The sequence below is a fragment of the Helianthus annuus genome, chromosome 10 (genome assembly GCF_002127325.2).
Source record: "Helianthus annuus cultivar XRQ/B chromosome 10, HanXRQr2.0-SUNRISE, whole genome shotgun sequence".
NCBI classification, from domain to species: Eukaryota; Viridiplantae; Streptophyta; class Magnoliopsida; order Asterales; family Asteraceae; genus Helianthus; species Helianthus annuus.
In genome coordinates, this window is record NC_035442.2 from 121,482,182 (window position 1) to 121,494,772 (window position 12,591).

Consider the following 12,591-nt stretch of genomic DNA (forward strand, 5'->3'; position numbering starts at 1 on the left):
TTCCTTTGGTTGTTTTGTTAGACATTTAACCAAGTTTAATAACTTAGTTATTATATTTATTTAATTAAACATGGTATCGTTTTAACGAATTTTAAACTTGATGTTACAATCAAAACATACAAATAGTCTGAAGAATACTTCACATGTGGCCTTTGGATCTAGATTAATAAAACCTGGTGGAGCAGTTACTAACTTAATTGTTGATGTTGGATTTGCTTTCCTTAAAACACCCAGGTATGAACCAATTTTACTGTAATGATCACTCATTGATCCATGAAGCTTATTATGTGCACATGATTTAGCCTTGTAAACCAACCACTTACTAATAATCACTTTATACTTCTGTTTAACAACTGATTGGATCTCCTTAGCAAACTAGTTTGGCTTGGCCTTAAATAAAGGTAGGAACTCATCACCTAAAAACTTAGCAATTAGTTGTCTATTCTTTATCATGTTTCTTGGCAACTATGTTTGTATTTTACACTTTTAATCGTGTAACATTCTTTTCCTCTGTGCAGTAAACAAAATAGATATAAAGGACACCCTCTTTCATACTTCACAACTATACAACCTTCTTCCTTCTTATCACTCTTTGCAATTAATAGATTTCGACCAACATATCTTCTCACTACCTCTTTAAAAGCATCCCTTGAAGCAAACCTTGTTTCAACTTTCCAAGTAAACTTCTTCCAGCTAGTGTCTTCACTTACAGTTGGAGCAGCTTCTTTATACTTCTTACCTCTGACTTCATCATCTTCACTATCAATAGGAGTGGCAATGTCACCATCAGATTCCTCATAACTACTATATCCCTCTCTGCACCTTGTTTAACACTTGACTTCTTATCAAAACCAACCGCCTTATCACAACCAACTGGTTCTTCCTAATTAGAACTAACTGCCTTACCACAACCAACTAGTTCTTCCTCATCACCATGTTTAACACCAGACTCCTCATCTTAACCAACTACTTCTTCATTTGCGGCCTCTTTAACACTTATTTCCTTTATAAAAACAAATGCCCATGCAGCCTGTTGTACACTTGTCTCCTTATCAAAACTAACAAGTTCTTCTACTATAGCCTGTTTCACACTTGTTTCCTTATCATTACCAACTGGTTCTTCTTCTGTATCCTCCTTACCTGAGGTAATTGGCGTAGTAGATCCAGATCTAGATCTATAGGAGTAGTAACATTTTTAGCAGATGCCCTAGTCAGTCTCTTTACATGGACTACCATTTTTGGATCGGGCTACTGGTTTTTGGACTGGGCTTGTCTTTTAATGGGCTGGGAACTATACTAGGCTTTATGTTCAGAACTAATTGGACATTGTTGAATAAATACTTCCATGAATGGTTCAGATTAGGTTCTAGCCTTCAGTGCCATACCCACAACATCTTTATCGTTCACAAAAAGCTTAAATTCACCATTATCAACATTCACCCCATATATGTAAAAATCCCTGGATTTATAGCAATTCGTTTCCATTGCGTAATCTACTAGCTCAAAGTATACAAGATGCTCAATATCTATGAGCAACAACTTTGAATCACCTCCAATATACTGAGGTTGATCGAAACCAAAGTCTAAACATTCACCATACTAAAGCATCACTTGGATACCTTCCATCAGATTCAATCGGCGCATAACATCAAAATGCAATAAACCCTAACATAAAACGTACCTCTGTTTTGCATGAATTTTGGCTTGAATCATCGATTAACAAAATTAGGGTTTGATCGCTTTGAGTGAGATGAGCAATAGCATGTTAGTTGTGTTGATAATCTGATTTTAAGGGGTTTTTTTTATAAAGTTATAAGGTGTTCAGGAAATCTTTTCCACGTCAACATGCCACATTGGTTACTTTTGACACGTAGGATACTAAAACAAACGAAGTTAGTGTTTAGTTAACGATGTGGTGACAGGACACACGGAGTGTTAACTTGGGAGTGGCGGGAGTCAAAGTTAAAGTTGAGAGTGGCAGCGACCATTGGCAAATAGTTGGGAATGATAAAATCCAATAACCCTTATATCTATCATTTATATGCATTCATTTTTCATTTTTATTAATTATCGTCCACTTGCTCATCTCACGATCACCGACCGTCGTTAACTCACTTATTGCTATATTGTAATAATTTTAGTCCAACGAAAACATAATTGTTTACTAGAGCGGGATAAACAACATAACCATATAAGACTATTTATTAAGCTTATTAACGTGAACATGAAATATTTAAACTTCCTAAATAATTAGGTTTTGCAATTCAGAAAGGGGTGGCGGCGCAGCTTGTTGCCCGTCTACCTTCTGTTTTGATGTAACTTGGCAAGTATCAATGAAATTTAAATTTAAGTTAAAAAAATAATAATAATGCATAGAAAAATATACGTTATAGTATTATTTTTTATTCCTATTTTAATTTTTTTAATAGAATAGCATTCTCTAATTTATGTTATTTTATTCTATCAACTAGTGCTAGAAAACCCATGCGTTGCGGCAGATGTGGTGGAAATTTAGTCGGTATCAGCACACTTCGTCAAGATCTTGGTACGGTACATGCATACGCTCTGAACGTCAAAACGGTATCTACAAGTGTTCGGTTCCTGTGGTAGCGACTCACTCTGAACATCAGAACGTAACAACGAAAAAGATGCGCCATAATTTAAAAAATCATGATATAAATGGTTCAAAATGTTTATAAATAATGTTTTATGTTTCCTTGTTTTAAGAGAATATATAAAAAAACAAACTTATAAAAAAACCATGAAAAAAGCCATAAAAATAATAACTAATAAAAAAACATAATAAGTAGTTTTAAATATAAATATAAGGATTAATTTCATATATACCCTTACAAACTTGAAAAAATTCATATGTACCCAATTAAAACTAAAAATATTATATATGCCCTTACAAAATAGTAAAATTATCAAATGTGCCCAATTTATTAAAAAAAATCTAATAAATAACCATTTTACCCTTATTTTTTTAACTTCTAAGTTTTGATATATGCTCATCTTTTAACTTCTTATTTTTATATAACACATTTCAAGCTTAAATTTTTTTTTTTTTTTTTTGTATTTTTTCCCTATAAACAATAGTTTTTTCTATATATAATATTTTAGCTAAATAAATTAAGCTAGAAATGAGTAAATATAATATTTGAAGTTAAAGGTTATATATGAGATTTCAAAGTTTTAGAAAAAGAAAGGTAAAATTGTCTTTTATTAAATTGTGTTTAATGAATTGGGTATATATGATATTTCAACTACTTTCTAATGGTATATACAATAATTATAATTTTGCATGAATATATGATATTTTACAAGTTAGTAGGGGTATATATGAAATTGCCCCTGAATATAAAAACATTTTAAGAGAATCTTCCATTGTTATCAAATATTTTACATTGTATTTTTAAAATAAAAAACTTAGTATTAACAAAGGGCAAGAAAAACGCAGGGAAAAAAAATAAAGAAATGATGAGCTGTAAACTACAAGCATATGTTAAGTAAGCTTACTGTTCAACTCCCTTCAGGATAATTTCTTTGTAAACATGAACAAGTATTTTTCATTGTAACAATTACAACAAAAGTTAGCATTATAAGAAATGAAAATAGATTTGGACTAAATAACTCAATATATACCATCTTTGATTTAAGCAGAGTTTTAAGCAGAAAAGTGTTAGAATCATCAATCATATAATCAATTATTTAAAAATGTGGCATATCTCATGTCAATTTGAATGTGGCATTTCTCATGTCAATTTAGCAAATATAATATAATATAACAAATTTGGCAAATTGGATTGTATCACCCACAAACATCTATAAAACAGGCACCAATTTGTGCTTTTATTCATCAATTCAACGGATTCATGGCTTCCATTAACATGTCTTTTGCATGCACTTCTCTACTACGCTCAAAGTAAGCTTTCTGGGCATCATTTCTTGTTTATTTTCTTCGATAACAGTTGGGTTTTTCTCTATTCTCGATTACTATATATGTTTGCAAGCTTTTGGGTTTGTTTAAATTCATGTTAATTTGAGAAATTACTGCTCAAAGAACCCAAGTTGTTACTCCTATATTTTGTGTTTCAAACACTTCATTTCTCCCGCCAAAGTTGCATCTTTTAACTAACACATAATTAACTAAGGGTGCTAATAATCCCATACCCTAAAATCTTAATTTCACACCCTGTATACCGGCTGTATAACGTTATACGGCCCGTATAGAATAATTTATCATGACAAATATTTTTGGCCGTATAATGTTATATGGCTCGTATAATGTTATACGGCTCCTATACATAGAGAAAAAATAGTAGGCTGTATAACATTCTATACGGGTCGTATAACATTATGTGGGTCGTATAACATCCTATACGGGTTGTATATACGGGTTGTATAATGTTATACGGCCTGTATACATAGACAAAAAAAACATTCGCTGACATTTTTTTGTGCAACAATCAGTTATACGGCCCGTATAACTCTATACGGGCTGTATACAAGTAGGGGTGTGAAAATAAGATTTTAGGGGTGTGGGAATAGTGAGACCCTTAATTAATGGAGGTGGTACCGTTGGATATCATGCCACCTCTAGTATAAGATTTGATCATGCCGCCTCTAACAATGGACTATCTATGATCACTATGATGCAGGATGGTCACAAATGTGAGCTCGTATAACGGTCACCACTCTGTGAATCTCTTTTCGTCCAAAGGGCATACATCGGAGGGATGTCCCCATCTCACTACACGATCGTGCTTCAAATGTAAAGGTGATGGTAGGTTCAGAGCTGCATCAGATAATAGTTTTCCTGTTAATCGAAAAGGGGTTAACAGTGTTGACAAAAATCGCGTTAGTGTATCGTCTGGGATTGTGACACAACGCGATTCAATAGCTTTGCCTAGCATGAATGGGTTTTCTATTGGTGCTGATGATTATGGTTTGGATCAGCCAAGCACTGGCTTCTCGTCCATTCCGGAGGCCATTGAAGATATACGTCAGGGAAAGGTTTAGCATTCTTTCATCACCATTTATTATATATACATTATACAACTAATCAGTCGACACATAGTTGAATGTAAGTGTTGTTTTCGTTAGTCACATGATTAAAGAATTCCTATCATGCAGTTTTTAGTTAGCAGAATGTCAATATCCCCCTTAAGATACCATTGACTTGCAACGTTTAAAATGTAGGATTATGGAGAGCGCGAGTAATATCACTTCTTAACCATATGAAACTGTTGCGTTTCGTTTTGAGGTGAATCTTTATGTACTATTTGAATTGTATTGCAGATGGTAGTGGTTGTTGATGATGAAGACAGAGAAAATGAAGGAGATTTAATAATGGCAGCATCGTGTGTTACACCAGAGGCTATGGCTTTCATTGTTAAACATGGAACTGGGATAGTTTGTGTAAGCATGAAAGACGAAGATTTGGACCGATTGGAACTTCCTTTGATGGTTAATCAGAAAGATAACGCAGACAAGATGCGTACAGCCTTCACAGTATCAGTGGTATGTATAGTTTTTGATATATTTAACACTTTTGCTAAAAGTTATATTTTATTACAAATGAATATGTGTATTGGCAATATGTTGGCATGTAGGATGCAAAACATGGTACAACTACGGGGGTGTCAGCACATGATAGGGCGGTAACTATAAAAGCTTTAGCTTCCAAAGATTCACAACCTGCAGATTTTAACCGCCCGGGACACATATTTCCATTGAGATACAGGGAAGGTGGTGTTTTGAAAAGAGCAGGCCATACGGAAGCTTCTGCTGACCTAGCTATGTTGGCTGGGTTTGACCCTGTAGCCGTCTTATGTGAGATTGTGGATGATGATGGTTCCATGGCTAGATTGCCGAAGCTACGAGAGTTTGTTAAAAGGGAAAATTTAAAGATCATATCTATAGCGGATTTGATCAGGTAGGCAATGATCTTATTTGCGGCAAAATGGGCGGGACGGGTAAGGGGGAGTTAATTAGTGTGTGAACTACGATCATGAAGTTTATACTAATATTATAATCTGATTTGAGCAAAACTAAATGGGTCAAAAGTACCACCTCTAGAATTTATGGAATAATGGCGTTTCTTGACATCGCTTTAAATTTGGCAGGTATAGAAGGAAGACGGATATGCTAGTGGAACGTGCTTCTTCTGCACGTATACCCACTACATGGGGTCCATTTGTTGCTTATTGTTATACATCAGTCTTAGATGGAATCGAACATATTGCTATGGTCAAGGTCAGGGAACATTTATAAAAGTATTATTTGTAGGTGGAAAATCAACCCATTTAGTTATGAATGGGTCATCATAGTTGTGTTTATCTTAAACGGGTCGGATACAAAACATTAGCTAAAAGGTGGCAAAATGGACAGCGGGCAGGCCAGCCTAACGGGTCAAAATTGTATTCTTTTTTTTTTTTCAATTAAAGCGGGTCATTTTCTAATGTGGGTCAAAACAAGTTGTCACGTTGACACACCAATACTTCTTTTTTTCCTAGATTCAGATAATTATCACATTAAACATGATTATAGAAGTTAAATATTTAAAATAATGATCTAGGTTTATAAATGAAACAATTTAAGAGATTGTAAGCATTTAAATGCGCTTTGGATGGTTGTCGGCCCACCCCATTTTTAACTAAACCACCTATGAAACTAAGGGAGCACCATATGCTGCAAATTTCAAAAGTTTTCAAAGGAATTTAATATTAGTTCGATAAAACATTTTCTCATTTTGAAACAGGGTGACATTGGTGATGGGAAGGACATTCTTGTTAGGGTACATTCAGAATGCTTAACGGGTGACATATTGGGGTCTGCAAGATGTGATTGTGGTAACCAATTGGCACTTGCAATGCAACAAATTGAAGAGGCTGGCAGGGGTGTTTTGGTCTATATCAGAGGCCATGAGGGAAGGGGTATCGGGTTAGGTCACAAACTTCGTGCTTATAACTTGCAAGATGATGGACGTGATACAGTTGAAGCCAATGAGGAGCTCGGTTTGCCCGTTGATTCCAGGGAGTACAGCATCGGTGCACATGTAATTTCAATATATTTATTATATAAATTATAAGTGAAAGACGTAGGAAAAGCATTCAACCTGCAAAATAACTAATCTTCTTGTAGTTTCAAAACACTGAACCGAATAGATAGATGTGACAACATGGGTGGGTTGGTTAACGGGTCCAAAGAGGTAGTTTTTAGTGTATGATCAAAACAGGCCGGTTAGGCCGACTTGCAAAAAAAATCTCTAGTTTTACTATAAAATAACTTCCTCTTAATAAAGGAATCTAGGAGATTTATGCATTTGAGTACGCTAAGAATGACTTTTAACCTGTTTGACCCATAACCTTCTAATACAATGTTGGACCAATTAGAGATAAAACATATCACAATTCGCGGACATTTGTTTTTCAAAATTCTTTCCAAGACATTTGGGAAGCTTTTGACCTGTTGTCCTCTTTGACCCGTTTCATTTTTTAACTAAACCTTTTGATTTAATTGTGGGCCCACTAGAGATAAAACGGGTCAGGTTGCCACCTTGAATTTCGGATTCTTTAAATCGTTTTATTTATATTTCTTGTTCATAAATTTGTGTTTTAATGAAACGATATGCAGATTTTGAGAGATTTAGGAGTGAGTACAATGAAGTTGATGACAAACAACCCTGCTAAGTACATTGGGCTCAAGGGCTATGGTTTGGAAGTTGCAGGCAGAGTTCCCCTTGTGACTCCAATTACAAAGCACAACAAACGATATCTCGAGACCAAACGGGCCAAGATGGGCCACGTTTATGGCTTGGAGAACAATGGTGTCCCAACCCTGAAATGACAAAATAACTGCCCAAAACCCGAGTGAATAAGTCCGGATCCATCTATTTGATTGACTCCTTCTTTACTTACCCTTGACGGGTTCATCTGTTTGTAATACATATTAATGAATGGGAAGATGCTTCAAGTTCCATCTATGTGTTTGTGTTAGCATTTGGTCAATTAATTTAAAACAAGATATATATTTCATGATTCTTTTATTTGGTCAAAACGGGTAACTATTAGTTTGGGTCGGGCAACTATCAACCCATTTCCTTTTTAGATATTTTTTGTTTTACCAGCATTAAAATTCAGGTTAATTCTTAAAAAAGCCACAGGTTTGAACATTTCTAAGCGTTTTCTTCTGGTTAGACTCGATGGCGTTGTAATGAAAAATTGCATGTTATAAAGGGCTAAAGAAAGGATCTATAGTTGGTTACACAATGCATGTGGAAGGGAAGGATTGCAAGGAGACAGCTAAGAAAACTTAAAATGTTCACCTACACTTCGTACACTTCTTTTCTCTTGTACAATAACCCATAAAAGATTTGAACCCGACCTTCTGCCAAATAGGAATACTAATATGACTCTTGTTTTTACTATAATAAGTTATAAACGTGAGTTATTTACTTAATTATTTTGTGAAATATTGTATATATTTTTTAGTGAATATATAAACATACCGTTTATATGTAATATGTAATTTCTCAAACTTTGCAATATAAAAATGCCAGACTATCCACGTATATTTTTCTTGCATTATTAATAGGTTGAAAAGTGGAAACGGATTTTTTTGGGAACGTGTTTTTTGCAAGTTTTTAGAAACCAAATCCTTGATGGTCCCCTCCCAAGAAGTTGACGGGTGGTTGGTTTTGTGGATGTGATTTCTCTGCGTTATCTATATGAACCCCATTCTCACATCAAAATCTTTTCATGGCTGACAAAATCCCCCTTCTCACCCCCTACAAGATGGGGAAGTTTGAGCTTTCTCACAGGTTTGATCAAACTTCATTGGTGCACATTTCCTTCTGAATTATTACATTTTATGCACATCAAGTGTTGAATAAATATACTATCCTTTTTGCTGATTTGATGAACTTTATACATACATACAGAGTTGTTTTGGCACCGCTAACAAGGCAAAGATCATTCGGCAATGTCCCTCAGCCACATGCGACCTTATACTATGCACAAAGAACAACCAAAGGAGGGTTGCTTATTGCTGAAGCCACTGGTGTTTCTGACACTGCCCAAGGGTAAGTAAGAGTTTATATATCTTAAACTAATGCTTGATTTACGTCATTGATCTTTGTTTGCTTTGTGATTGTTAAGGTATCCAGAGACTCCTGGTATATGGACAAAACAACAAGTAGAGGCTTGGAAACCCATTGTGGATGCTGTTCATGCGAAAGAAGGAATCTTTTTCTGTCAAATTTGGCATGTGGGAAGGGTTTCAAATGCTGGTAAACATCACCTTTTTGTGCAGTCAATAACTATTTTGTTATTTTATCACCAAAGACAAAAAGAAATTAGAGTTAAATGCCATTTTAGGGGGGATATTCCACGGTCCTCCCAACCACCGAGGTGATCCCACCTCACAGACCGTCACCCAGCAAGCCTGAGTCTGGGGTAAATCCGCTACCGTAGGGGCATTGGGAATGAGCAAGACTCGAACCCGCCACCTCCGGGTTAGAATGCGGGTTGGTGGCCATTGGGCTGACACCCAATGGTTAGTTAAATGCCATTTTAGTTCATGTGGTTTGGGTCATTTTGTCAGTTTAGTCCAAAGGTTTTATTTTTCTCCTATGGGTCCAAAAAGGTTTCACTGTTGTCATTTTAGTCCATGGGTTAACTAGAAAGGCAATTCGGCCATATAAAATGACCGAATCGCCCTTCTCGTTAACAGAAATAATGGATGAAGTTAACTCAGTGGACTAAAATGGCAACAGTGAAACCTTTTTGGTCCCACAGGCAAAAAATGAAAACTTTGGACTAAACTGGCAAAATGGCTCAAACCACAGGGCCTAAAATGGCATTTAACTCAAGAAATTAACAATATAATGTTTACGGGTAAGGTTCCCTAAATGGATGTATAGGTTTAAGATAATCGGAACGGGCATCACCTAGTAACCTACCCATTCGTTACATGCCAATGAAAGGATTTAAAACTTAATCTCATACCCGAAGACCTGTCTTATTACTAGTCCAGAATAATCCGTTCCCCTAATGAATCAAAACCTTACTAGAAGCAACATTGATGAGGGTTATTGTTTAAGAAAGTATAAACTGTTGCCTTAAAAGTTCAATAATCTTTTCTTAACATAACAGGTTTTCAGCCAAATGGGCAAGCCCCAATATCTTCTACAGACAAAGGATTTACGAGTGGCGGTGGCATTGATGTAGCAACTTTTACACCTCCAAGGAAGCTAACAAAACATGAGATTCCTCGAGTTGTTGATGATTTCAGAGTTGCTGCAAGAAATGCTATTGAAGCTGGTAACAGTTAGTTCCTCATAAGTTCTTGATTAATGTCAAGAATCCCTTCACTATCTCATAAATGAATTAATGAAATTACAGGTTTTGATGGAGTTGAGATTCATGGGGCTCATGGCTATCTAATCGACCAATTTATGAAAGATGGAGTAAATGACAGAACAGACGAGTATGGTGGTTCTCTTGAGAACCGTTGCAGATTTGCTCTAGAAGTAGTTGATGCTGTTGTGAAGGAGATCGGAGCGGATAAAGTTGGTATACGATTATCGCCATTTGCAAACTACATGCAGTCGGGTGACTCAAATCCAGAAGAATTAGGTCTTTACATGGCTGAATCTTTGAATAAGTATAAGATTCTTTACTGCCATATGGTGGAGCCAAGGATGAAATCTCTAGGTGAAAAGGTTGATAGCCTTCATAGTCTCGTACCTATGAGGAATGCATTCAAAGGGACTTTTATTTCGGCGGGTGGGTATGATATGAATGATGGTAATAATGTTGTGGCTGAGAACCGAACTGATCTGGTTGCGTATGGTCGTTTGTTTTTGGCTAATCCTGATTTGCCAAAACGATTTCAGCTTAATGCTCCTCTTAACAAATACAACCGGGAAACATTTTATACACCTGATCCAGTTCTTGGGTACACGGATTATCCGTTTTTGGAAACTACATTTTGATACCTTTGGTGTCGATTGACTCAAGTGACTAAATATACAAATGAGAAGATCCCGTCAACATGGAAATCTTGGCTGTTTTGTGAAATTGAGTTGATAGTGTGTGTAGTCCGTTGATGGTTAAGTTTAAATGCATATAATCTAGACTTTATTAAAAGTATTATATTATAATTTTTGTAGTTTTATCCTGCGGCTACGGCTGGGTGGTGTACGCCAACTAGGGATATTAACAAAATTCGAATCCGAAATTTTCGAAAACCCGTATCCGAAATTTGGATATGAGTTATAAAAATTTTCGGATAATCGGATTATCCGAATTCGAAAACTTAAAAACAAAAAATAATAAATATATTGATATATTATTCCCAACCCTATGTCCCTACCTAACCTTAAAGAAAAAGTTCACGTGCACACCACATTCATCACAATTCAAAATCAAGGTTTCTTAGTTTGCACGCTACATTTATTCGAAAACCGATCGACCTTGCTGCTCGCCCCTCTCCCACCCTCGATTGCCGACTGTCGAGAAGAAACTGACTTCAAAATCGAAACTCAATATATGGGTTTGTAATCTCTGGTTGCCGCTCCTTTTATAGATTCAGCACCCCTTTCGTCATATTCTTTCCGTCGTAGCGTCACCATCACAGGCGCGTAGCCCTCTCCCTCCCTGTTGTAGGTACCATTAAGTCTCACGATCCTCTTCCCGTTGGGTCATCGTCGGCACAAACCTAGTTGTATTTTTTAGGGTTGTGCAAAGGGTCAGAACTGACCCGGCACGAACCCACCAAAACCACATACACTTTTATTGACGAAATTAAGAACAACGAACCAAACCTTAGAAGGCTATGTGGTTCTAGGTCCTACAGGTTCTAATCGGTCGGGTAAAGGGTCTGATGTACCAGAACCTTTTTATATAATAGTCTTTGAAGGGTTATATCTTCCTATTCTTTTAATACATTCATCAATGAATTTCTTCATATGGCTCTAACAATAACCAATGTGCTTTCCTTTTTAAGTCACTTTTTGTTTCCCCACTTATGTTTTCATAACGGTTTTGTCATTCTCATCACTCGTATGCGAGTCCATTATGTATATATATCAAAACAAAGAGACATGTATATAAACATCATAACATACCCAATTAAACATATCGAAAGCTGTGTAATAAGACTATACCATAATTTCTGGTGTCTTTACTTTTATATTTGTCACTAATACATACATATAGTGTGAGGTTCATTGGGGAACACTAAAAAAGTGGGGAACAGTGGGGAACCGACTCAAACGAACTCCGATTGGACTCATTCCAGCAGCGTTGGAACCGACTCGTCGAACCCTAACTAGGATCTCTTAACCCTAAACCCTAAATCATAACCCCTAAACCCTAAATATATTAGGGTTTGACTTTTAGGGTTTAGCTTTAGGGTTTAGCTTTAGCTTTAAGGTTTAGCTTTAGGGTTTAGGGTTTAGCATTTAGGGTTTAGCTTTTAGGGCTTATAGTTTAGATTTTACGGTTTAGCTTAGGTTTTTGCCTTATTCTTTTAGCTTTAAGGTTTAGAGTTTAGTAGTTAGGATTTAGGGTTTAGGGTTTAGGG

General features: G+C 35.9%; 2 protein-coding genes across 2 annotated transcripts; both read left to right on the plus strand.

Annotated features, from left to right (window-relative positions):
- Positions 1-3,878: 3,878 nt before the first annotated feature.
- LOC110885781 (bifunctional riboflavin biosynthesis protein RIBA 1, chloroplastic) lies at positions 3,879-8,044 on the plus strand. The gene is made up of 7 exons (XM_022133490.2): positions 3,879-3,925; positions 4,662-5,016; positions 5,302-5,523; positions 5,616-5,938; positions 6,129-6,258; positions 6,764-7,060; positions 7,639-8,044. Exons 1-7 carry the CDS (start codon positions 3,891-3,893, stop codon positions 7,849-7,851), a joined length of 1,575 nt encoding a protein of 524 aa, XP_021989182.2. The 5' UTR covers positions 3,879-3,890; the 3' UTR covers positions 7,852-8,044.
- A 670-nt stretch (positions 8,045-8,714) lies between these two features.
- Positions 8,715-11,181, plus strand: LOC110885780 (12-oxophytodienoate reductase 2). The gene is made up of 5 exons (XM_022133489.2): positions 8,715-8,824; positions 8,945-9,085; positions 9,162-9,292; positions 10,158-10,325; positions 10,407-11,181. Exons 1-5 carry the CDS (start codon positions 8,763-8,765, stop codon positions 10,997-10,999), a joined length of 1,095 nt encoding a protein of 364 aa, XP_021989181.1. The 5' UTR covers positions 8,715-8,762; the 3' UTR covers positions 11,000-11,181.
- The last annotated feature ends 1,410 nt before the right edge of the window (positions 11,182-12,591 follow it).